The sequence below is a fragment of the Chelonia mydas genome, chromosome 6 (genome assembly GCF_015237465.2).
Source record: "Chelonia mydas isolate rCheMyd1 chromosome 6, rCheMyd1.pri.v2, whole genome shotgun sequence".
Lineage (NCBI taxonomy): Eukaryota > Metazoa > Chordata > Testudines > Cheloniidae > Chelonia > Chelonia mydas.
Window position 1 is genome coordinate 125,483,686 of NC_051246.2, and position 25,371 is coordinate 125,509,056.

The following is a 25,371-nucleotide window of genomic DNA, read 5'->3' on the forward strand; positions in this document are numbered from 1 at the left end:
TTGCCCAAGGGCTGCCAGATTTTCCCTGCAATTTTGTTAAATTATAGCAGGTATTTAGTTATCACAATTTGTCCGAGACTTAGGTTATATCCACACAGAAGATGTCTCAAATGGGGGCCTGTTTTTCCTAAGAAAGATTTACTTATGTGAGATAGGCAAAAGGATTCTGTCCTTTACCTAAATGGCTGCAGCATATTGAGCTGTTTTATGTAGTCACGATACAGACCTTAAATATTTTGCAACATTCAAGAATTGTGTGTGACTAGATAAAAAGTTACTCATTACAGATTAAAAAGATGCAAAACAAAATAATCTCATGGAATATCCGGCCCTGGGAATCTGTTTCCAAAACAGAGTATAAACAATTAGTTTGTCACCAGGAGTTATTCATTCTTACCGCGATTTGTCATATGGTCAAGTGAAGGGAGTGGGGTTTTCCTCTCACAAAGCAGGGTATTATTTTAGGCTCAGACATTTACATCAAGAAAATACATTTTCCATGACTCCAAATGTCCTGGAGTAATTAATTTGTAACGTCCTCATCTTGAAATCTCCTTGCTTCAACTCCCTCAAACATGGAAAAGCCGTGTATTTTTCTTGTTACAAAATGTTCCAGTATGGAACTGAAGCCAGAAAAGCAGAAATGTGTCATCCCAAACTCTGGCTGGGAGGATTTAGTTGGGGCTGGTCTTGGTTTGAGCAGGGGGTTGGACTAAACAACCTCCTGAGGTTTCTTCCAACCCTAATCTTCCATGATTCTATGACCTGCCTAGTTCTATGAAAACCAAACCCAGGTCCCAGTGAAGTCAGAGGCAATTTTCCTTTGACTACTGTGAGACCAGGATTAGCCGTCACTGCTTGTCTTTAAAGAGGATTTTTTCAAGTGAACGTGTGCTCATGTATGAGAGATAGAGAAAGCTCGAACATTCAGGAGAGAGGAGATTACCTTAGAAATATCAGGAATATTAACTCTGATTTCCCCTAGTTTTGCTGAAGGACTTTCCATTCTCCGAAATGTTAATTAATCATTGAAGTTAAACAAAACCAAAACCAAACAAAAAGGGGTACGAACAATCTAAAAATGCTTCCCCCTTTCTATTGCTCAACTTTCATTTGCCAAGGCCTGGCCTACAGGCACCCATTGCACCCATTTAACTTAATCTCCTAATAAATCAAATTAGTTAAATCAGTTCATCTCCCTTTCATGGATGATCTTAAACTGGATTAAGGGTGCTTGGCATCAATTTAGCTTAATTCATAACTAGCATTTAAAAAAAACTTAATGAACAATTCCATATCTAATCACAAAAATATCTGAATGATTGAAAATGCTTAACGTCAAGCCAAACCTGTACAATAACTGCTTAAAACAGCTCGTCATGCTGCAGATGTCACAGTTCAGGACAATTGCACCTTTATTCCACTCTGTGGTCCAGCGAGGCTCCTGGTTCCTCAGCCATCACCTCTCTTGAGTGGAGACCTGCATCAATCTTGCTCCTGACCAGGTTTTTCCTGGATGCACAGTTCCCTGCCTACACTGTGATATCCCCAGAAAGGCAGACTGCTTAAACAGGCCAGTGTCTGTGCTTTGCTATCTTTCTGAAGGCTATAAACAGCATAATTGCCACAGTTATGAGTTACCACAGAAGTCTTTCTAAGCAAGCACATTTATTCTTAAGGTGAAAACACTATAGAAACACATATTAATAGCAATAAAAGAACCTACATGCATGCTAATAAGCTTGTCAGAGATCACCCATCAGTTTTGTGGGGTCTCAGTAGGCCAAAGACCTTCCGACCCTTCCCAGGAAGGATTGGGCCCCCCCCCTCAAACCAGTCTCGGCTATTTGCTGGATCAGAAAGAGGGCCCTAAATCAGTTTAAACTCAGGCTATTTATCCAAAAATCCTTCATTTGTCTCTGGAGAATCTAGCTGGAATTATTCTTTGCGAGCCTTTCCAGATGGTGGTATTTCTCTGGTGGTGTTGCAACTTGAGTGAATTTGCCCAATCACCACCCCCACCCCGCACCCCCTCACTCATTCTGAGTTCCTGGAGGAGCTGTGGTCACCCTTCCCCATGGAATTACACACAATCCCTGGCCCAGAGTGCTTACTACAATAAAATCTCCCAGAGATATTGCAGGAAATTGCCAGATCTGCCAGAGCAGTTGTTTAGGTAATGGACAGAATCCTTTCACCTGTCTCACATCAGTAAATCCTGCCTCAGGAAAGGAAGTTACAACAAACGGAATTAAGCTAAACCAATTTTAGCCACTCAGTTTGATTTAAGTGTGTCTACACAAACGAAGCAAACTGATTTAGTTAAATTGGTATAATTTCTATGTTTCTTTTAGCTATTGGGACATTGTCATTTTCCTAGTTGTTCAGTCCCCGCAGAGTCTCTTAGCCTAGATAGGACCTTTAATGCCAAAGTGGATCCTAATGAGTAATCCATGAAGTTCCTAGTATGAACTGTACAAAATCCAGCTCATTCTGGCATCAGAGCTCTGGGTGTAACTCATACAAAGAGGGTGGTTGTTTTTTTTTTTAGTCTGGTCACTGTTGGGTAGTACAAGTTAAAACTGAGTAATGTCGGTTGTTTCCATGGTAACAGAGTGTGATTCACTAAGAGGGTAAGACACTAGAGGGAATAAACATAGACAAGTGTGATTACATATCACAATCACATAATGGGAAGATGTCCATTCTGCAATGACCTTGTCCAGCACAACTTCATATTCAGTGTACATATGTTACCTGATCTCGACTTATAAAACAGGTTTAAGACTAAGCGCTCATGGTTATTGTATTTTTAATAGGTGACCCTGTGATGTAAAACACCCTCTGCCACGCTAGCTGGAGCTGCTCATGACCTTCAGTGCCGGCCTCAGGGCAGAGGGTCAAGAAGCAGGGCGGAGACACCAAACTGGTGTTTCTATAATTGTCTAACCTATAATTAGATTTCACCAACCCAGTAACGTAAGTGTGAACTCCTAAAGCATTATAACAGTCTTACCATGGAGTCGCAGCCCTGGTCTACACTACAAGTTTAGGTCGAATTTAGCATCGTTAGGTCGATTTAACCCTGTACCCGTCCACACGACCAAGCCTGTTTTGTTGACTTAAAGGGCTCTTAAAATCAATTTCTGTACTCCTCCCCAGCAAGGGAAGTAGTGCTAAAATCGACCTTGCTGAGTCGAATTTGGGGCAGTGTGGATGCAATTCGACAGAATTGACCTCCGGGAGCTATCCCAGAGTGCTCCATTGTGACCGCTCTGAACAGCACTCTCAGTTCAGATGCACTGGCCAGGTAGACAGGAAAATCCCCGGGAATTTTTGAATTTCATTTCCTGTTTGGCCAGCCTGGCGAGCTGATCAGCACAGGTGACCATGCAGAGCTCATCAGCACACATGACCATGGAGTCCCAGAATCGCAAAAGAGCTCCAGCATGGACTGAACAGGAGGTACTGGATCTGATCGCTGTATGGGGAGAAGAATCCGTGCAGGCAGAACTCTGTTCCAAAAGACGAAATGCCAGTATATTTGCCAAAATCTCCAAGGGCATGATGGACAGAGGATACACAGCAGTGCCGCGTGAAAGTTAAGGAGCTGAGGCAAGCTTACCAAAAAACAAAGGATGCAAACGGTTGCTCCAGGTCAGAGCCCCGCACATGCTGCTTCTATGATGAGCTGCATGCAATTCTAGGGGGAGCCCCTACCACTTCCCCACCACTGTCTGTGGACACCTGCAAGGGGGAAGTCTCACACAACAGGGATGAGGATTTTGTGGATGAGGAAGATGAGGAGGAGGAGGTTGAGGATAGCTCACAGAAGGCAAGTGGAGAATCCCTTCTCCCTGGCAGCCAGGAACTGTTCATCACCCTGGAGCCAATATCCTCCTAGCCCTCCCAAGGCGGGATCCCTGACCATGAAGCTAGACAAGGCACCTCTGGTGAGTGTACCTTTATAAATATAGTACAGGGTTTAAAAGCAAGTGTGTTTAATGATTAATTTGCCCTGAAGACTTGGGATGCATTCGCGGCCAGTATAGCTACTGGAAAAGTCTGTTAACGTGTCTGGGGATGGAGCGGAAATCCACCAGGGACATCACCATGAAGCTCTCCTGGAGGTACTCTCTGTGTTAGCCTCAGGAGAATGATATAATTCATGGCCACCTGGTTGAAATACGGGAAATTTGTTTAAGGGGACATTCAGAGGGCCCATTCCTGCTGTTTGCCTTTGGCTGAAAAGAAATCATCCCTTTTTTTCCTCCCGCAGCTGCAAATGTTTCTATGCTCCCCCATCATCTCCATCCCAGAGGCTAGCGCAGATTAGAAGGCAAAAAAACCGCACTTGCGATGAAATGTTCTCAGAGCTCATGCAGTCCTCCCACACTGAAAAAGCTCACCAGAATGCACGGAGGCAGACAGTGGCAGAGTCCAGGAAAGCATTAAATGAATGCGATGAGAGGAGGCAGGAGCACAATGAAAGGAGGCAGGATGCAATGCTGAGTCTAATGGGGGAGTAAACTGCAAACTGACATGCTCAGGCATCTGGTGGAGCTGCAGGAAAGGCAGCAGGAGCACAGACTGTTGCCTCAGCCCCCGTATAACGGCCTGCCCTCCTCCCCAAGTTCCATATCCTCCTCACCCAGATGCCCAAGAACATGGGGGGGAGGCTACGGGCACCCAGCCACTCCACCTCAGAGGATTGCCCAAGCAACAGAAGGCTGGCATTCAATAAGTTTTGAACTATAGTGTGGCCTTGTCCTTCCTGCCTTCCCTCATCCACCACCGCACCCGGTGCTTCCCTCCTCACCCACCCCTCCCGGGCTACCTTGCAAGTTTTCCCCCTATTTGTGTGATGAATCTATAAAGAATGCATGATTTTGAAACAATAATGACTTTATTGCCTCTGAAAGTGGTGATCGAAGGGGGGAGGTGGGTTGGCTTACAGGGAAATAGAGTCAACCAAGGGGGTGGGTTTTCATCAAGGAGAAACAAACAGAACTTTCACATCGTAACCTGGTCAGTCATGACACTGGTTTTCAAAGCTTCTCTGATGTGCAGTGTGCCCAGCTGTGCTCTTCTAATTGCCCTGGTGTCTGGCTATGCGTAATTGGCCACCGATTTGCCTAAACCTCCCACCCCGCCATAAAAGTCCCCCCCTTACTCTCACAGATATTGTGGAACACACAGAAAGCAGCAATAACAATGGGAATATTGGTTTCGCTGAGATCTAACCTAGTCAGTAAACTGCACCAGCGAGCTTTTAAACATCCAAATGCACACTCTACCACCATTCTGCCCTTGCTCAGCCTGTAGTTGAACTGCTCCTTACTACTGTCCAGGGTGCCTGTGTACGGCTTCATGAGCCATGGGAGCAAGGGGTAGGCTGGGTCCCCGAGGATAACTATAGGCATTTCAACATCCCCAACGGTAATTTTCTGGTCTGGGAAGTAAGTTCCATCCTGCAGCTGTTCAAACAGACCAGAGTTCCTGAAGATGCGAGCGTCATGCACCTTTCCTGGCCATCCCACTTTGATGTCAGTGAAACATCCCTTGTGATCCACCAGTGCTTGCAGCACCATTGAAAAGTACCCCTTGTGGTTTACGTACTGGCTGCCAAGGTGGTCCGGTCCCAAGTTAGGGATATGCGTTCCGTCTATCGCCCCACCACAGTCAGGGAACCCCATTGCAGCAAAGCCATCTAGTATGACCTGCACATTTCCCAGAGTCACTGCCCTTGATAACAGCAGCTCAGTGATTGCGTTGGCTACTTGCATCACAGCAGCCCCCACAGTAGATTTGCCCACTCCAAATTGATTTCTGACTGACTGGTCGCTGTCTGGCGTTACAAGCTTCCTGAGGGCTATTGCCACTCGCTTGTGAACTGTGAGGGCTGCTCTCATCTTGGTATTCCTGCGCTTCAGGGCAGGGGAAAGAAAGTCACAAAGTTCCATGAAAGTGCCCTTACGCATGCAAAAGTTTTGCAGCCACTGGGAATCATCCCAGACCTGGAACACTATTCGGTCCCACCAGTCTGTGCTTGTTTTCTGGGCCCAGAATCGGCGTTCCATGTCATGAACCTGCCCCATTACCACCATGATGTCCAAATTGCCAGGCCCCGTGCTTTGAGAGAAGTCTGTGTCCATGTCCTCATCACGATCGTGATCGCGCTGTTGTCGCCTCCTCGCCTGCTTTTGCAGGTCCTGCACATACTGCAGAATAATGCGCGAGGTGTTTGCAATGCTCACAACAGCAGCGGTGAGCTGAGTGGGCTCCATGCTAGCCATGGTATGGCATCTGCAGGAGAGCAGACTTGCAGCGGAAGCAGTGGCTGACGATGGATGCCACAAGAATAGATATTTATACAGAACGACGAGAGGACCTGTGAGGTGGATTTATGGCACCAGCAGAGCAGAGTTGCAGTGGAAGTGGTGGATGACGACGGCGGTTAGCAGTCCTACTGCACCGTCTGCTGACAGCAGTATGGCATCTGCATGGAAAAAAGGCACTAAATGATTGTCTGCCCTTGCTTTCGTGGAGGGAGGGGCGACTGACGAAATGTACCCAAAACCACCCGCGACAATGCTTTTGCCCCACTAGGCATTGGGAGCTCAACCCAGACTTCCAATGGGCAGCAGAGACTGCGGGAACTGTGGGATAGCTACCCACAGTGTAACGCTCCAAAAGTCGATGCTGACCACGGTAGTGAGGACGCACTCCGCCGACTTAGTGCGCTTAGTGTAGACATACACAATCGACTGTATAAAATCGATTTCTAAAAATAGACTTCTATAAGATCGACCTAATTTCGTATTGTAGACATACCCTTCGTGATAGTTGGTCACGTTACACCAAAAATCACAACACTATTCAGGTTACTCCCAATCACAAAGGACCAGTCACTTAGCCCCAGTCGGTTTGCACCTTAGATCTCACACTAAAGACGATGCTTGCAGCCAATTCTATAGTAAACTATGTAAGGATTTATTAACTAAGAAAAGAAATGAAAGAGTTATTACAAGGTTAAAACAGGTAACATATATACACAGATGAGTGACAGTTACAGGTTTAAAAGGTGACTGAGTAAAAGTAAGCTGTTAGATCTGAATGTCTTTTATGGTTAACCCAGGCCTGTTTTGTAGCTCCAGTCCAGGGAGAGTCCAAACAGCGAAAGAGATAACACATTTTCTTGTCAGCTATTTTTCTTTCTTTCTTCCAGAATTCAAGCTGAGGGGACCTAGCCTCTTTATGGGTGCAAGGGGGTAATTAATAAAGTCTTTGTATTGTGATGCCCCACAATGGCCAATTTAGTTTTGATAGGTCTTCTCGATGAACAGGAGATGATCTCTTTTGACTGGGTTGATAGTTACCATGCAAAAACTTAAATATTACCTTACAGCAGATGATAAAGAAATTGAGAGATTAATGAATGCAGCAATTTACATGTATTTTATAAAGTCTAAAAACTAAACACGCTGTTATAAGTCCCACACCCATCTTAACCATTCTGACAGACAGGTGAAACAGACTGGTTTCAGCAATGAATTTGTCAGTGCTCAGCTGAGCCTAAGCCTTGGCGAGAGCTAGCCCCTGGTCTGCCAGTGTCCCAACCTCATTCCCCCTCCCTTACTAAATCCCTGGGGCCCTAAGAGGGCCTCAATGTAGAGCACAAATCACAGGAAAATGCTAGATAGATGCTAGATGGTTGGGCAACCTCTGTGTTGGTTGATAGAGCCCCAGTGCCACCCAAAAGCATCTAAAGATGGTAAATTTCAAAATGGTCGGATGCTTTAGTAATGAGAGCTGCCACTTGTGCCGTTAATGTCGGTGATTAACATTTCTATAGAGCTTCCAATCAGAACAATCCCAAAACATTTTACACATAGAATATTCTGTACATAGGACTCATATCACCCCCTACTGACATGCGGCCACCTCTGAAGTAAAAAGAGAGCAGCTGTTCAGCATTACACACCAAAAATGCCCAACATTTTACAGCAGGAAATGAAGAAGACTGTAATCAAGTGAAGCTACAAGGGGAATTATATGAGGCAGTGTGTAACTGCAAACTGGAATTTCTCCAGCATAGTGTTTTAAGCACACTCTATATGTCAAAGGTGCCGTACGAGTTTTTAGTGTCCACAAGTGGCCCAGGCCTTGGTTTTATGTTCCCTCCAAAACACATTTCTGAGGTTGATCAAATCCAATAAAAAATCTTTATTGGCAGGCCAAGCTGTACAAATATTGCCAAATTATAAAAAGATGGAAAGCTGAGACAAGGGAGGAAGATGCAATGTATCAAACATTATCTGCCCAGATTAGAGACACTGGAATGCCCAGCTTGGTGGTGGCGGTGGCGTGTGGAAGGGCGTTTATCTCTTGTGCCTAGTTGTTGTTAATGTCCATTCCTGGTTGTGAGGCAGATGCCTACATGCCACAGTCGGCTGTTGCTTTCATTTCTCCCAGAGTTGCATATGGTATTTCTTCCTCACTTCTGGATGGAAAAGCAATTCTGAGGGCTTGAGGGACTATCTTCTGGCAAACCTGAGTATCTTGGCTAGCAGAGTAGAAAAAGTCTCTTTGTATAGATATCTACCCGGGCCCAGTTCTAATTTTCAGGTTGTGATCACTAATTGTATACATGGGGAGAGTTGCTAGCTGATTGTATTGTGCTGAAGGGATCAGCAAGTGGGTCCTGTGGCAGTGTAATTTGTTATAATTTTTCACCTGCCCTTCCCAGGGGGTTATGTATTGTCTTTTCAGACTTCTGTTTTGTTCCACAGATACTTATATGGCCCCTATAACGATAGTATCTGAGCATCTCACAGTCTTTAATGTGCTTATGCTCATAATTCCCCTGGTAGGTGGGGCAGCGCTATTATCCCCATTGTACAGATGGTGAACTGGGGTACAGAGAGGCTAAGTGACTTGGCCAAGGTCACACAACAGTCTGTTGCAGAACAGGGAATTGAACCCAAGTCCTATGCTAGTGTCCTAATCGCTGTAGTATCCTTTCCCCCTTCCACAACTTATGTGTCATTTGGATTTGGGTGGGGTTGTTTGACAGATGTAGCAATGCCAGGGTCTGGCTGTGGTGTGTTCTTGTGGTTTCTGGTGCTTGGAGGTCCACAGATGCAGTGTTGTTAATCCAAAGTGCTCAAACACTTTTGAGTCAGGACCTCAAAAAAACAGTGGGATCAGCTGCAAAGACAGGAGAAATTTAAACACAATGACTCGGGGTCCAGTTCATTTGCAATCTGATTACAGGGCCTTTAGGGGTTATGTTTCCACATCTTTCTCCCCACCCAAGAGGGCTAGAAACCAGCCTTATTCAAAGTAACAGCAGCTCAGCCTCTCACTTATTGCCGGGACTCCAGGAACTGGGGCCTTCAAGGTCCCTGAGTCTCTGTAGTGGGGGGGGGGGAGAGGGGGGGCAGGAGAGAGCTAGGTGGGGAGATTCCATGGGTGGAGGCCCCTCAGGTGGTTGGAGAGGGACCTGAACATCTGTATGGAGGTGGTGGGAGCGCTAGGTGGCTGTGGAGGAGGTCCCTGTGGGGTGGGGGGTGAGTCTCCAAGTCTTTGTGGGGGGGAGCTCCAGTTTTGTGCGTGGGGAGTTCCCAAGGGGAGGGGAGCCCCATGTGGGTGGAGAGGACCCTAAGTCTCTGTAGGAAGGGGGGGTGCCCACTTGGGGGTAGCCTGTAGGGGGAGGGGTCCCGAGTCTCTGTAGGGATTGGGGAGCCCCAGGTCGGGGGGGGAGGATTTCCCTGGGGGGAGGGACTCCCCAGATGGGGTGAGGGGCCCCGAGTCTCTGTAGGGATTGGGGAGCCCCAGGTTGGGGGGGAGATTTCCCTGGGGGGAGGGGCCCCGAGTCTCTGTAGGGATTGGGGAGCCCCAGGTCGTGGGGGGGAGGAGGATTTCCCTGGGGGGAGGGGCTCCCCAGGCGGGGGGAGGGGCCCCGAGTCTCTGTAGGGATTGGGAGTCCCAGGTCTCTGTGTATGTGGGGGGGATTTCCCTAGGGGGAGGGGTCCCGAGTCTCTGTAGGGATTGGGGAGCCCCAGGTCGGGGGGGGGGAGAGATTTCCCTGGGGGGAGGGGCTCCCCAGGCGGGGGGGGGGCCCGAGTCTCTGTAAGGATTGGGGAGCCCCAGGTCGGGGGGGGAGGATTTCCCTGGGGGGAGGGGCTCCCCAGGCGGGGGGGGGGGGCCGAGTCTCTGTAGGGATTGGGGAGCCCCAGGTCGGGGGGGGGGAAGAGATTTCCCTGGGGGGAGGGGCTCCCCAGGCGGGGGGGGGCCCCGAGTCTCTGTAGGGATTGGGGAGCCCCAGGTCGGGGGGGGGGAAGAGATTTCCCTGGGGGGAGGGGCTCCCCAGGCGGGGGGGGGCCCCGAGTCTCTGTAGGGATTGGGGAGCCCCAGGTCGGGGGGGGGAGGATTTCCCTGGGGGGAGGGGCTCCCCAGGCGGGGGGGGGCCCGAGTCTCTGTAGGGATTGGGGAGCCCCAGGTCGGGGGGGGGAGGATTTCCCTGGGGGGAGGGGCTCCCCAGGCGGGGGGGGGGCCCCGAGTCTCTGTAGGGATTGGGGAGCCCCAGGTCGGGGGGGGGGAAGAGATTTCCCTGGGGGGAGGGGCTCCCCAGGCGGGGGGGGGGCCCGAGTCTCTGTAGGGATTGGGGAGCCCCAGGTCGGGGGGGGGGGGAAGAGATTTCCCTGGAGGGAGGGGCTCCCCAGGCGGGGGGAGGGGCCCCGAGTCTCTGTAGGGATTGGGGAGCCCCAGGTCGGGGGGGGGGGAAGAGATTTCCCTGGGGGGAGGGGCTCCCCAGGCGGGGGCGGGCCCCGAGTCTCTGTAGGGATTGGGGAGCCCCAGGTCGGGGGGAGGAGGATTTCCCTGGGGGGAGGGGCTCCCCAGGCGGGGGGAGGGGCCCCGAGTCTCTGTAGGGATTGGGGAGCCCCAGGTCGGGGGGGGGAAGAGATTTCCCTGGGGGGAGGGGCTCCCCAGGCGGGGGGAGGGGCCCCGAGTCTCTGTAGGGATTGGGGAGCCCCAGGTCGGGGGGGGGGAAGAGATTTCCCTGGGGGGAGGGGCTCCCCAGGCGGGGGCGGGCCCCGAGTCTCTGTAGGGATTGGGGAGCCCCAGGTCGGGGGGGGGGGAGGATTTCCCTGGGGGGAGGGGCTCCCCAGGCGGGGGGAGGGGCCCCGAGTCTCTGTCGGAAGTGGGATGCCCCCACGGGGGTAGCCCGCAGGGGGGAGGGGTCCCGAGTAGGAACTGGGGCGCCCCCGCCGGGGGGAGGGGCTCTCCTCGCCCAGCCCCGCCCACTCAGGCTCCGGGCCGCCCAGCGCTTTGCCCGGAGTTGCCGCGGGGCGGGGCCCGGGGCCGGGGCCGGGGCCCGCGGATTGGCTCTGCGTCCGCCTGCGTGTTGGCCCCGCCCCTGCCACGTCCGTGCGGCGAGCACGGCGCGGAGCCGAGCCGGCGTTGAGGGGAGGCCGCTGGAGCCCCGCGCCCGTCGCTGCGTGAGCGCCCCGGGGGGTAGGTGGGGGCACGTTCCGGGGGGGGCGGTTGGGCTGAGGGGGGAGGCACGTTCTGTGGGGGACCAGGTTGGGGGGGTTGTTCGGTGGGGGGGGCTGGGTTGGGGGGCACGTTCTGTGGGGGACCAGGTTGGGGGGGTTGTTCAGTGGGGGGGCTGGGTTGGGGGGCACGTTCTGTGGGGGACCGGGTTGGGGGGGTTGTTCGGTTGGGGGGCACGTTCTGTGGGGGACCAGGTTGGGGGGTTGTTCGGTGGGGGGGCTGGGTTGGGGCACGTTCTGTGGGGGACCATGTTGGGGGGTTGTTCGGTGGGGGGGCTGGGTTGGGGGGCACGTTCTGTGGGGGACCAGGTTGGGGGGTTGTTCGGTGGGGGGGCTGGGTTGGGGCACGTTCTGTGGGGGACCAGGTTGGGGGGTTGTTCGGTGGGGGGGCTGGGTTGGGGGACACGTTCTGTGGGGGACCAGGTTGGGGGGGGTTGTTCAGTGGGGGGGCTGGGTTGGGGGGCACGTTCTGTGGGGGACCAGGTTGGGGGGTTGTTCGGTGGGGGGGGCTGGGTTGGGGGGCACGTTCTGTGGGGGACCAGGTTGGGGGGTTGTTCGGTGGGGGGGCTGGGTTGGGGGGCACGTTCTGTGGGGGACCAGGTTGGGGGGTTGTTCGGTGGGGGGGCTGGGTTGGGGCACGTTCTGTGGGGGACCAGGTTGGGGGGTTGTTCGGTGGGGGGGCTGGGTTGGGGGGCACGTTCTGTGGGGGACCAGGTTGGGGGGTTGTTCAGTGGGGGGGCTGGGTTGGGGCACGTTCTGTGGGGGACCAGGTTGGGGGGTTGTTCGGTGGGGGGGCTGGGTTGGGGGACACGTTCTGTGGGGGACCAGGTTGGGGGGGGTTGTTCAGTGGGGGGGCTGGGTTGGGGCACATTTAGTTTGGGGGCTGGGTTGGGGGACACGTTCTGTGGGGGACCAGGTTGGGGGGGTTGTTCGGTGGGGGGGCTGGGTTGGGGGGCACATTCTGTGGGGGACCAGGTTGGGGGGGGTTGTTCAGTGGGGGGGCTGGGTTGGGGCACATTTGGTTTGGGGGCTGGGTTGGGGGACACGTTCTGTGGGGGACCAGGTTGGGGGGGTTGTTCGGTGGGGGGGCTGGGTTGGGGGGCACGTTCTGTGGGGGACCAGGTTGGGGGGGTTGTTCGGTTGGGGGGCACGTTCTGTGGGGGACCAGGTTGGGGGGGTTGTTCAGTGGGGGGGCTGGGTTGGGGGGCACGTTCTGTGGGGGACCAGGTTGGGGGGGTTGTTCAGTGGGGGGGCTGGGTTGGGGGGCACGTTCTGTGGGGGACCAGGTTGGGGGGGTTGTTCGGTGGGGGGGTACGTTCAGTGTGAGGTACAGGAGGGGAGGTCTGGGGAGATACAGTAGTTTAAGGGGGGGTGCTGGCTGGGGCGGGTACACAGTGGATGGGGGCTGGGCTGAGGGGGCACACGTTGGGAGAAGGGGGGCTGGACTGGGGATACCGGGTGGGTGGGGGGCTGGATTAGGGGATATCCAGGGATTGGGGCTGGACTGAGGGAGCACAGGGTTGTGAAGGAGGTTGGGGCTAGGGGGCTCCTGATGTGTGGGGACTGGGGTGAGACTGTGTGTGGGGCAGGCAGAGTGGGGGACATGGTGGGGGGGACAGGGGGATGAGAGTGTAGAGGAAAGAAGTCTCTTTCCTCCTAGCCCAAGGCTGACCCTGGGTGTACTTCATTGTAACTCTTCCATGCAGGCTAAGCTAGCGTTCACCTGTGGCTGGGATCCCTGGACAGCTCTCCCTTAGGGGAGGTCTGCCTGATCTCCTCTAAAGAGATGTTCACTCCCCTCCTGGCTTTGTTTAATTAACTGTGGCGACTAATGGCTCTGTTTGTGAGAATACAAATTTTAAGTACAGTAGAACCTCAGAGTACGAACACCTCGGGAATGGAGGTTGTTCGTAACTCTGAAATGGTCATAACTGAACAAAACGTTATGGCTGTTCTTTCTAAAGTTTACAACTGAACGTTGACTTCATACAGCTTTGAAACGTTACTTTGCAGAAGAAAAATGCTGCTTTCCCTTGATTTTTGTAGTAGTTTGTGTTTAACACAGCACGGTACTATATTTACATTTTTTTTCGTTTCTGGTGCTGCCTGATTGTGTACTTCCAGTTCCAAATGAAGTGTGTGGTTAACAGGCCAGTTTGTAACCCTAGTGTGCGTAACTCTGAGATTCTACCATAGTTCTGTTGCCATCTGCCCTGGTGTGTCCTGGAGACTAGCACAGCACAATGATGTCAGAAGGGAGTGGAAGGGGGCAGGTGTCTCAGAGTTGCTACAGTGAGGACATGTTTCAGAGTAACAGCCGTGTTAGTCTGTATTTGCAAAAAGAAAAGGAGTACTTGTGGCACCTTAGAGACTAACCAATTTATTTGAGCATAAACTTTCGTGAGCTATAGCTCACTTCATCACATGCTTTTTCCACACACCTTCAGTGTGGTTCAAACTCTTCCTGATGGTGTAGGCTCCCAGCTCACTTGACTTCCTTGGAGATTGCTCACATGTACCCAACTGCAGAACGTGGTCTTAGAAGTGGAAATTCCCTATAATTAGTTTGCAGTACACTGAAATAGTTTTTGACTGCCCCTTTCCTGCCAGGCCCCCTCTGGCAAAGGAGACAGGACTTTTTCAAAGCATATTCATGTCTGTTTAAACTGTCATGGGTGCTGATATTGAACAGGTCCTCTGCACTCCTTCCCAGTCTGAGCTGGGATTGATCCAAGCTCCTTTTGGTTTCTAGAGGAAACCCAGGGACCAGCCAGCCTTGTGTCTTGTAGCTTTGAATTATATAAGTTAGTTTATTACTTTATCAAAATAATACTAAATGAAAAGATGTTAATTTTCCTGGTGTTCTCTTCTCTAATATTTCTTTTCAGTGTGTGTTCTGAGCATTCTCTAACACAATACTGAAATTACTTCCAATTTTGTTCTGCATAGAATATTGTTTGAGTAGAGCTCTATTATTTTACGATCAGCCATGAGTTCTGGGTAAGCTTTTTAAAGAGAGAGGTAATAGCAGCATAGGATGATCCAGCAATTAAAACTAGGCATGCTCGGGTTTATTTAGTCCGACGTAACATTAGCTATCATATGAGATACCACAGCTATGGCTTGAATTACAGTGGCTTAGTTCTTGTCAGTCTTAGAGTAATTCAAACACATATGATAGCTTGAAAGTCCACCACAGACATTCGCATGGTCTAGTCACTAAAGCCTAGGACTGGGCATCAAAAAACCTGCATTCCCATTCCTGGCTTTCCTGAGACCTTGGGAATGTCACTTAACCTCTTGGTGCCTCAGTTTCACCACCTTTTAAAATTAAGATAATACTTAGCTACCTCATAAGAGTACTAGGCTTAATTTGATTGTATAGCTCTGTGAGATCCTTCAGTAGAGGTTCAGTGTTACTTCCAATTTTTTTTTTAAAGGTAGGTGGAGAGTTTCTGTTAGCGTTTACCCAGAAGGGATATACACTGCAGATGTTTTCATTTAAGTATATCAGTGTTTGTGAAAAGGGCGTATATGTAAAGGTCATCGTATACCAGCAGGTAGAGAGAAAATATTTAGTGCTTCCTGTTGTACTCACAGTGCTGCCTTCTGATCTGACACTTCTGTGCTCTGGATTCCATTAAAATGCCTCATACGTAACACATTCTGCATTTTTCCCTAGACAGCATTACAGAGATGTTGCACTGTCTTATAATTCATGTAAAAGGCATTTTTTGAAATATAGGGATCCCAATAAAATACGTTTTACAACTTAGTTTACTTTGGCATGTCCAGTGGTATATATGAACATTGTATCTTGCATTGAAGAGCGGTGGCTTTTTGGTTCAACTGAAGATAGATAAAGAGGACTCTTTTTAAAAAAGAGAAAATCTAGCCTCAGAAGTCGCTCTTTTGCATTCTAGTTCATTTTATATACCCCATCAGATAGTCTAGTTACAGAAGCAACACACACACACAAATAATGTACCTCTAAATTAAAGAAATCAGCAAAATTTCCCTTGTTTCCCATTTTTTATTCTCCTCCCCCGACCCACTGAATAACAAACATTTCCCTCATGTTCTATTTTAATCATTTACAGTTGTCACACTGTAACCATAGCAGTATTAGCCAAGTGGTAAAACAGTCAGTGAAAACCTACACCTTTCAGTAAAGACTGCATTTGATTTTGTAAATTTTAAACTACTAGTGTGGCCTTGAATGGATAGTTTAAAAAAAAATTCTGTCAGCAAAAAGTGTGTAATTTTGCTTATCCAAATTGCAGTCTGTATAGTTTTGAGGTACTGTAGCGAAGTTTGCATTTCTTCTTCTTTATTTGGAGTGCTAGATTTTTTGAACTGGGTGTAAATGCTAAGCATACTCTACAAAATCTGCTCTAGTTACCTTAATTCCATAAGAAGTTTGATTCATTAGCACAAAAATTGAGTTGCTATTCAAATGGGCTTTACTTAACATGCATTAAGGAACTTCAAAGTATGTACTTTTATTGTTTGTTTTTAACCCCAAATCCTGGTAGGTTCTAGTTCAAACAGTACAACTGCTGATAAAGTAAATAGATTAAATTTCATTAACTTCTCATTGCATCATAGAGAAAACACATGTTACTGTGTAAATAGCTGGAATAAGGGTATAAACATAAAATCATGTTACTATGTAGCTACCAGGATTACTGGGTATAAACATTAACTCAATCTCAAATGTTTTTTATAGAATGCATCTATGTTTTGATTTCAGTACACCTCCTGGAACCCCTGCTGCCATGATGCCTGATGACACACCAATGTTTGACCCAGGTCTCCTTCAGGAACTTGACTGGAGCCAGAACATAGCAACATTTTCTCCTGCCATCTCGCCTTTAGACCCAGGGGGTGGGTTAGTTCTGAGACCCCTTTGCACTGCTGATATAAATAGAGGTGAAGTCCAGTTCTATTTCCTATTGTGTAATGAATATTGTGGATCAGAATTGTACACAGTGCAACCTGCACTCAACCATTTCCAGTAGGTTGCCCTCACTTCATTATTAACCATTTTGAAATCGTTCTGAGATTTACAATCCAATCCAACCTAATCTGTCCTTTAGTTGAGAACCACCTCTTATATCTCGTATAGGGCCCCATTGTGGTAGCTGAGTGCTTAGGCGTTTGATACTTGCTCGTGGTCACTTAAAACAGGTTTTCCCGATATTTAGAATGCACGAAAAACAGATCTTAAAGCTCAAATCTTTCAAGTAATCCACACGTTCCTGTTCATCACAATCTCTTGTAGAAGTAACATACATTTCTTTTTAAAAACAATATACTGATTCGTATTCATTTGAATGTTAGAAAATTCAACTAATTCTTTAGCTGTGGAACTTGGGAAAACTTGTTTTGAAAATACAGTTCAACGTTCAAATTATTTCTCTGAGGATCCATGAAAATGTAAACCTGATAGGGTATGTCTACGCTGCAATTAAACACCTGTGACTGGCCTTTGTCAGCTGACTTTGGGCTCATAGGGCTCAGGCTATGGGGCTGTTTAATTGCAGGGTAGAGGTTCAGGCTTGGGCTGGACCCCAGGCTCTGAGAACCTGCAAGGCTGTAGGGTCGTACCCGTAGTTTCTTAGCATTCTGTCTTTGCTTTGATTCACATCTCTTGTCTGCTTTCAAAACACTTCATTGTTACAGCAGTAGACAATCATTTTACATTGCTTATGGCGTGAGTTCAAAATTAATGTTGAATTCATTTTCAGGATATAGAATTCTGTCAGTATACATATGGAGTATGTGGAGTTCTTTACATGTAACTAAACTAGATGGTAGGTGGTATATGGAGAAGTCTATTCCCTTCACATCATGAATCTCAACGTACTTAAAAACTTCACTTTACTTGGAACACGTCAGTGTTGCTTTTGTGTGGTATGTGTTACATATCTTGAAGGAATACAGGGATGCGTTCTAGGAGCTGTTTCAGTAATCATTCAGGTGTCACATTGTCTCCTCTGCGTGGGTACAACTATATGGTTTAAAGTGCTATTTTTGCTTGCACAATTGTGTGCACAGACTTACAGATTAGAATTTGTACCTGAAATGCTGGAGCCATATTCTTTGGGCTTCTAATTAATTGCTGATCTTTAGCTGGTATTAAACTTTGTTGTTGTTGTTGTACTTTTCTGCAACAGGCTTTTTTAAGGTTCTGGGTCAGCTGACAGAAGCTGGAGTTGTCAGCCCTGAACAGTTTATCAGTGAGTACATTATTCGTTATTTTGGCATTTGAAAAGGGGAAGGGTGGGAACAGGAAGTTATTAATGTTGCCACCAATCTGATCATGAATGAACCTCTTGACTTCTGTAGCTGGATGATGCCACAGGAGAGTTTGTTAGCCCAGGCCTCTCCAGGCAGATTTCAGCATTTTGAGATGGTTTAGGATCTCATGGTCACTTGACATTCATTCGCCTGTCCCAGGTGACTTCAGAGTTCACGCGCACAAATGGGGCAAATTCTAGTTCTTTGTGTTCAGGTAGAGTTTTAGAGAGAACGTGTCTTGTCATGGTCTGTCCATCACCACTTGCAGTTTGACGTTGGGGCTTGTCTTCGCTCCTGTTGAGGCAGTGAGCTTGTTTCACAGATTCCAAGGCCAGAAGGAACCATTGTGTTCTCCTAGTCTGACCTCCTGTGTAACTAGGGCCCTACCAAATTCATTGTCCATTTTGGTCAATTTGACAGGCATAGGATTTTTTAAATTGTCAATTTCACGGTTTCAGATATTTACATCTGAAATTTCACAGTGTTATAACCATGAGGGTCCTGACCCAAAAGAGGGTTGTAAGGGGGTCATGGTATTGCCACCCTTACTCCTGCACTGTTGCTGATGGAGGTGCTGCCTTCAGAGCTGGGCAGCTGGAAGCGCAAACATGAGGGTCTCATGGTATGGGGGGATGTCATCACTTTCTGAGCAGGGGTAGGGCCAGCCTTACAGTGAGTGACCACCCAGGGCCCTGTGGTCAGGGGGGCACTGTGGTTCCACATACACACCCCCCGCCCCGCGTTCCCCCCAGCCCAAGGCCTCTTTAACCTCCAAACGCTGGGCCTGGAGCCGGGGATGGGCAGAGGTGGGGGCAAGGTGCCAGAACCTTTGTAGAAGTGCGGGGGCGGGGGGGGCACTGGATTCAGGGGGCATGGGGCCACACACCCTCACTTTTTAACATGGGCGTAGTTTGAGGGGCCAGGAGGCGGTACTGTTTCATGGTGTGGGAGCTGATAACCGTGATCAGGTCCCCCACCGTGAAGTGCAGCTCTTACCCAAGGCTTGCAGTCTGTGAGGGCAACTCCACCTCCTAGCCCCCCAAACTATGCCCTTGTTAAAAAGTCAGAGGGACATGGCCTCCTGAGCCCCCTGGTTCCAATGCTGTCCTGATGGGGCTGGGGAGGGACAGAACGGGACTTCCTCTTCTCCTACAGGGGCCGCTCCCGGGGCTGGGTTAGATCCACCTCTGGGAACTTCCCCCTGGCTGCAAAAAGCTCTGCAGCTGATCCCTGCGCAATGAGCCCTTCCCCCGTGGTTGGGAAGTGATGGGGGCAGGAAGCAGTGCGGGGATGCGGAGCTTCCTGCAGCTGGAGGAGGTTCCCGGAGGTGGGTCTCACCTGGCCAGCCTCCATCACGACCCTTGGTGAGTTGTTCCAATGGTTAATTACACTCACCATTATTTCCAGTCAGGATTTGTCTAACTTCAACTGCCAGCCATTGGACCGTGTTATACCTTTCTCTGCTAGACTGAGGAGTCCATTATTAAATATTTATTTCCCACATACTACAGATATTTTTAGACTAATCATGTCACCTCTTAACCTTCTCTTTGTTAAGCTAATTAGGTCAAGCTCTTTGAGTCTATCACCATAAGGCATGTTTTCTAATCCATTAATTATTCTTGTGGCTCTTTTCTAAACCCTCTCCAATTTATCAACATCCTTCTTGAATTTTGGGTACCAGAGCACACTATTCCAGCAGCAGTCGCATCAGTTCCAAATATAGAGGTAAAATAACCTCTTTGCTTCTACTCGAGTTCCCATTTATGCATCCTGGGATTGTATTAGCTCTTTTGGCCACAGCATCACACTGGGAGCTCATGTTCCACTGATTATCCACCGTGACCCCCCAAAACTTTTTCAGAGTCACTGCTTCCCAGGATAGAGTCCCCCATCCTGGAAGTATGACCTACATTCTTTGGTATACATTTACATTTAGCTGTATTAGAATGTATATCATTTGCTTGAGTCCAGCTTACCGAGTGATCCAGATTGCTCTGAATTGGTGACCTGTCCTCTTCATTGTTTACCACTCCCAATTTTTGTGTCATCTTGAAACTTTATCAGGTCACTGATAAAAATATTAACTAGTGTAGGGCCAAGAACCCAGCCCAGATCACATTCTGAGACTTATCAGTTAGCCTGTGTTTAATCCATTTAATATCTGAGTATATTATGTCAACACTATTACCTTTATCTACCGAACTTGTAATCTCATTAAAAGAGAGACCAAGAAAGGATATGTCTACACTGGCAAGTTTCTGTGCAACAAGTTTATCCACTTTTATTAAAGTGCTGGAATTAAACCGCTGTTGCGTGTCCACACTGCTCCTTGTGATGCTGGAGCGCATCCACATTAGCAGCTCTTGCAATGGCAAAGAGAGCAGTGCATTGTGGTAGCTATCCCACTGTGCAATTGGCCGCAGGGTGCCTCGGGAAGGACTTGCAATGCCTCACGGGGAAGGCAAAGTGTCCCATGATGCTGATTTCTCAATCCCATTGTTCCATGGGCATCCTACTAGATTCCCAGCTGCTTTTCAACTGAAGCGGAGGGTGGGGCAGAGTGTATGACAGGGAATGTGTGTGTATGGAGAGGGGGAGAGAGAGAGTGTGTTTTGGGGGACAGTGTGTGTCTCACACACACCCTCAACAGCACAAGCATTCCACATTAATGGTTTGCTTTGTGTCCCGGAGCAGATCAGCACAGGACGCAAGGGCTGTCAGCTTTGAAAGGGGAGGGGCAGCCAGCCATGGTTCAAAACCATGAGCAGACCGGCCACTTGAGGGGTAATGGGACCCTTCCGGAGGCCAACTGATTGCTTTCTGCACTGTAATGTGTTTACACACCAATACAGCGCTGGAGCCTCTGCACTGTAAGGCTTCCGACTCTCGTCGAGGTGGGATTTTTTTGCAGCGCTGCAGCTGAGGAATTTCTGCGACCAAAGTGGCTTGGCAGGGTGTACACCTTGGGAGTTACACTGCAGAAAGCGGCTTTACTGCGCAGAAACTTGCCAGTCTAGACAAGGCCTGAATTAGGATCTGTTTTCCATAAACCTGTGTTGATTTGCATTAATTACATTACCCTCCTTTAATTCTTCACTGAGTCCCATACCAGCTGTTCCATTATCTTGCCTGTGATCAGTGTCAGACTGACAGGCCTATAATTACCCAGGTCATCCTGTTACCCTTTTTTCATTGGTCTGCTTACAAAAACTAATAGGGCTTCAAGCTAAAGTCTGTCACTGTAAGGAAGAGTGTTCTATCTTGATCTTAGCGGGTCTGTGATGCTAGCAGCAAGGGAAGGGTCTTCTCCCTGCATCTCAGAACACAGGGATTTGTATTGTCTACTCTTTTTTGGCCATTTGCATCCTAATTTGAAACAGATCCTTTTTGACCCTGGAGTTTTGTCAGTTTCTAATTTCTTGATCGCCTCTTGGGTTGTGGCGTTGAATTCTTCAGTGCTATGAATTAGAATTTATCCTTCGAAATAAGTTCATGTGGCTGTTAGACACATTTTATTAATGGATTAGAACTATCTTACTATTCTCCTGTTCCCACAGAAACCTTCGAACACATGAAGAGATCCGGTGATTACTATGTGACTGTTGTGGAAGATACAAATCTGGGACAGATTGTTGCTACAGCAACACTGGTTATAGAACATAAATTTACTCATTCATGTGCAAAGGTGTGTTTGTGCGTTCCAGACTGTAATTATAGAGAGAAAAATTACATTAAACTAATTGTTTTTCAAAAATAGTAAATACAGTTTACTGTCAAACTGAAATAAGATTAGTATACTCTTCATGTAAGCTACAAAGACATTTTAAGATCTGTAAAAAGAAAAGGAGGACTTGTGGCACCTGAGAGACTTACAAATTTATTTGAGCATAAGCTTTCGTGAGCTACAGCTCCGATGAAGTGAGCTGTAGCTCACGAAAGCTTATGCTCAAATAAATTTGTTAGTCTCTAAGGTGCCACAAGTACTCCTTTTCTTTCTGCGGATACAGACTAACACGGCTGCTACTCTGAAACCTGTCATTTTAAGATCTGTTTTCCTTGCCTGTCAAAATATGATGCAATGGTAGAGATTCACTTGTTAATTTAACTGAAAAATGACTTAAAGGTGCTATAGTAAACTGAACACACACACATATATTTCCTCAGAGAGGAAGGGTAGAAGATGTTGTAGTAAGTGACGAATGCAGAGGAAAGCAGCTTGGCAAACTGTAAGTATTTCTTCACAGTCTTTACCTTGTAACACCATACAGGTCAGGAACCCCGTATATCCCATCCAGTTTCTAGCATCTGTTAACACATGCTATAGTTGCTTCGATGAACATGTACTGATCAATAACTAGGTTCAAGCCGTAACAAATCACTTCTCTGCGTGTGCATGCGGACATGGGCACACCCCTCAAGTCACATTGTGCTCGAGGGCATGTTTGACTAATGAATTGCAAGTACCTACCTAACAGCTGAAATGAACTGCCCTTCAATAGATGCTTCTACATTCTCCATGGGAAGTTAGCTAATCTGTTTTAATTCATGTGAATCATTTTACACAATGGCATTTCATGATCTACTGTAAGAAAGGGTGCTGTGCTTCCTTCATGCTGCTTCAAAATGAATTTTTTTCCCCAAGTAAAAGTTGAAGTAATTCAGGTAGAAAACTGAACGGCCTCTATCACTGCAGTTTAAGCTTCTACTGCACAGAGAGGTCTCATCTAATAGTAGTAATGAAATGTTTGCATTCATGCTGAAGAATTGAACTTTAATTGATCCAATGCCATTTTATATAACCATTGGTGTTCTCTGTCTCTTTCAGATTAATGTCTACGCTTACATTGCTAAGTAAGAGACTGAACTGTTATAAAATTACTCTCGAGTGTCTGCCCAAAAATGTGGCTTTCTATAAAAAGTTTGGATATTCAGTATCTGAAGAAAACTACATGTGTCAAAAATTCTTTAATTAAGAACTTCCAGCTTCTCTTTTGTAAAGACTATTGGTGGAGGACCTTGTGATACAAACTCATTCTCTTCATGGAAAATTTAAATAGTTTGTCGCTGCAAATGTAATGAGCCCTGTAGATACTGGACAACAGATATGTAAAAATTGCAATTTGAATGACATTTTCAAAGGTCTCGGGGGGTGATGAGTTGTTGGTACTAATTTTACTACTGTTCAGCCTAAGTGAAGCTTTTTTTTGTTTTGTTATTTTGTTCTTAGCTGGGTTATAAAGGGTATGATTTTTAACAAAAGGTATATATTTTTAATCACAAAATTTTTCTTGCCTTGTATTTTTCTAAAGTTCTGCTCTTCTTGGTAGCCAAAGGGCAGGTAGTGTGGGGGTTGAGCTTCTCTCTGTACTTCATTGAAGGAAAATGTAATCTGTGTGGGGAACGCACCCTATTACGCAGCAGTAGTAAGGCAGAAAAGGAACTTGTTTTATTTCTAACCTTAAAACGTAGACTTCAGTGCTATTGACATTAATGTACCTAAAAGTTTCATAGCCATTAGCTTCCAAAAATTAGATTGAACAGATTATAGTTGGAGGGTATAATGTGGCTATAGTAGACATTTATTGGCCATACTTCATTTATATTTTAAAATATCAACTGAATACGGACTACATATTCAGGCCCTGCACTTTAGCTGATATATTGGAAAGATTCAAAGCAGTCACTTATAAACTTGTGGCTTGTGCACAGAGCAAGGAAATTCTAAAGTTGTTTAAAGTGCAAAATATTTCTCTCATCTTGAGTAAGGCTTTCCGTATGTCTGTTCTATTTAGATTAATGTCATTTGAGAACAGGAGTTAACACCTTCTGTATCAGTGATGTGCTCCAAGTTAGTGAACACATTTGACTTATTACTTGCCACACTTGATTTTACTGGGCCAGATGTACATTCTTCTCTGATGGTAACTGCTTACACAAATTGAATTGCTGATTAGCAAAGAAATCCCAAATCCTGGTACCAAAGGCTTGAAGCTGCTTTGGATTGTCCTGTCTGCTCTGAACATTGGGTAAATGATTTTAGCAATTCTTGCCACTGATGGCAATAAAACCCTTGTTTCAATGGTAACATATGGTAGGAGAGTGACAAAAACTACAGTTATGAATAGGGTATTGTGAGTAATGAAGGTTACTACAGAACAATCTCTTCTTGTTTTTGAACAATTAGGCCTTAGAAACTGTTCTCTTTTCAGCTGAGGACTACTTTAAGTTGTGGTGAGGGTTCTATTTAATGTAATCGATAGTACTCTAATATATTGTTTTCTTGGTGATGTCTAGGTTTTATTTATTTTTTTTAAAAAAGCATTGTTTAATCCAAAATAAACAGACTGCCATATTTTCCTTGCCCTTAGTGTGTTTCACGTTGAGGTTTATACCAGCTGTGTGTGTTCTTCCTTAAAATTGTCTAGATACAACCTGATCGTTTTTGCCTTCCCTCGTCTGGAGATCACCTTTTTAAAATATCTGTTAAAGATCATGGTCTCTTTTCTCCGTGTGATTTAAATAAGGATATTGGATGCAGACCAAACTTTCTTCAGAACGACCATTCCTGAGCTCTGTAAGGAGAGACTACAAAATAAAGAAGCCCAGTAACACTAATAGTAGCTAATTGGAGACTATCAATCACTTGAACTTTACCAGTCCTGGAGCTGGAGCACTTCTGTTTATTCCACCTGGGGGTCCTAAACCTGAGCTAAACAGTCCAACCCTTTGCTGAGTGTGACAGAAGCACACCCAGCTGTTGGGAGACGGGACAGTATGTCAGTGTATTTTTGCTACCAGCCAAGTTTAAAATGAACACGTTATTGCTGAGAAAGCTAGCAGCAGTGCAGAAACACACAGCCTCTCTCTTCCTTGCTTTAACCTTATGAAGTTCAGAAAGTGCTAGTGGACATTTAAATAAGGAAGTGACTTTCAAGCCTTTGTGATTAAGACCCCAGCTTCCTATCAGAAGTGACAGCTGGTTTATGCGACACCAGGTTAATGTGGATTTTCCTGTTCTTCACAACTTTAATCAGATGTTGAACTTTATGTAGTTTAAAGTACATTACAGTATGCAGTGGTCTTCCAGGGGGTACATCATCTCATCTAGAGATGTGCCTAGTTGTATAACAGGCTACATAAAAAGCACTAGCGAAATCAGTACAAACTAAAATTTCGTACAGACAATGACTTGTTTATACTGCTCTATAGACTATACACTGAAATGTAAGTACAGTATTTCTATTCCAATTGATCAGTTTTATAATTTTATATGGTAAAAATGTGTCAGCCATTGTTCAGGAATAGTGTGCTGTGACACTTCTGTATTTTTATGTCTGATTTTTGTGAGCAAGTCGTTTTTAAGTGAATTGAAACTCAGGGGTACACAAGACAAATCAAGACTCTTGAAGGGGTACAGTCATTTGGAAAGGTTGAGAGCCACTGATCTACGGGACCTAGTCCGTTCAGGTCCTTATTAGAGTGAGATGGTTCCTGCCCTCATTGCTTC

At 47.2% G+C, this 25,371-nt stretch overlaps 1 protein-coding gene across 3 annotated transcripts; it reads left to right on the forward strand.

The window, feature by feature from the left end:
- The first annotated feature begins 887 nt into the window (after window positions 1–887).
- On the forward strand, window positions 888–24,216 carry GNPNAT1 (glucosamine-phosphate N-acetyltransferase 1). Of its 3 annotated transcripts, XM_037901291.2 has the most exons (7): window positions 888–899; window positions 11,456–11,520; window positions 16,312–16,490; window positions 17,738–17,800; window positions 21,422–21,549; window positions 22,029–22,090; window positions 22,690–24,216. In XM_037901291.2, the coding sequence occupies exons 3-7, from the start codon at window positions 16,337–16,339 to the stop codon at window positions 22,835–22,837; spliced, it is 555 nt and encodes a 184-aa protein (XP_037757219.1). In that variant the 5' UTR covers window positions 888–899; window positions 11,456–11,520; window positions 16,312–16,336; the 3' UTR covers window positions 22,838–24,216. The 3 variants fall into 3 exon arrangements, with proteins under 3 accessions (XP_037757219.1, XP_043404244.1, XP_043404243.1); XM_043548308.1 differs by lacking the exon at window positions 888–899 and having other exon boundaries at window positions 11,399–11,520; window positions 16,288–16,490; XM_043548309.1 differs by lacking the exons at window positions 888–899; window positions 17,738–17,800 and having other exon boundaries at window positions 11,386–11,520; window positions 16,288–16,490.
- Window positions 24,217–25,371: the final 1,155 nt, after the last annotated feature.

Excerpts from the sequence above, each read along its gene's own strand:
- GNPNAT1 (XM_043548308.1), top strand. The coding sequence starts at position 16,289 with ATGCATCTATGTTTTGATTTCAGTACACCTCCTGGAACCCCTGCTGCC. Across the intron at positions 16,491-17,737 it reads CACTGCTGATATAAATAGAG|GCTTTTTTAAGGTTCTGGGT; the intron begins GTGAAGTCCAGT and ends TTTCTGCAACAG. Across the intron at positions 17,801-21,421 it reads CAGCCCTGAACAGTTTATCA|AAACCTTCGAACACATGAAG; the intron begins GTGAGTACATTA and ends CTGTTCCCACAG.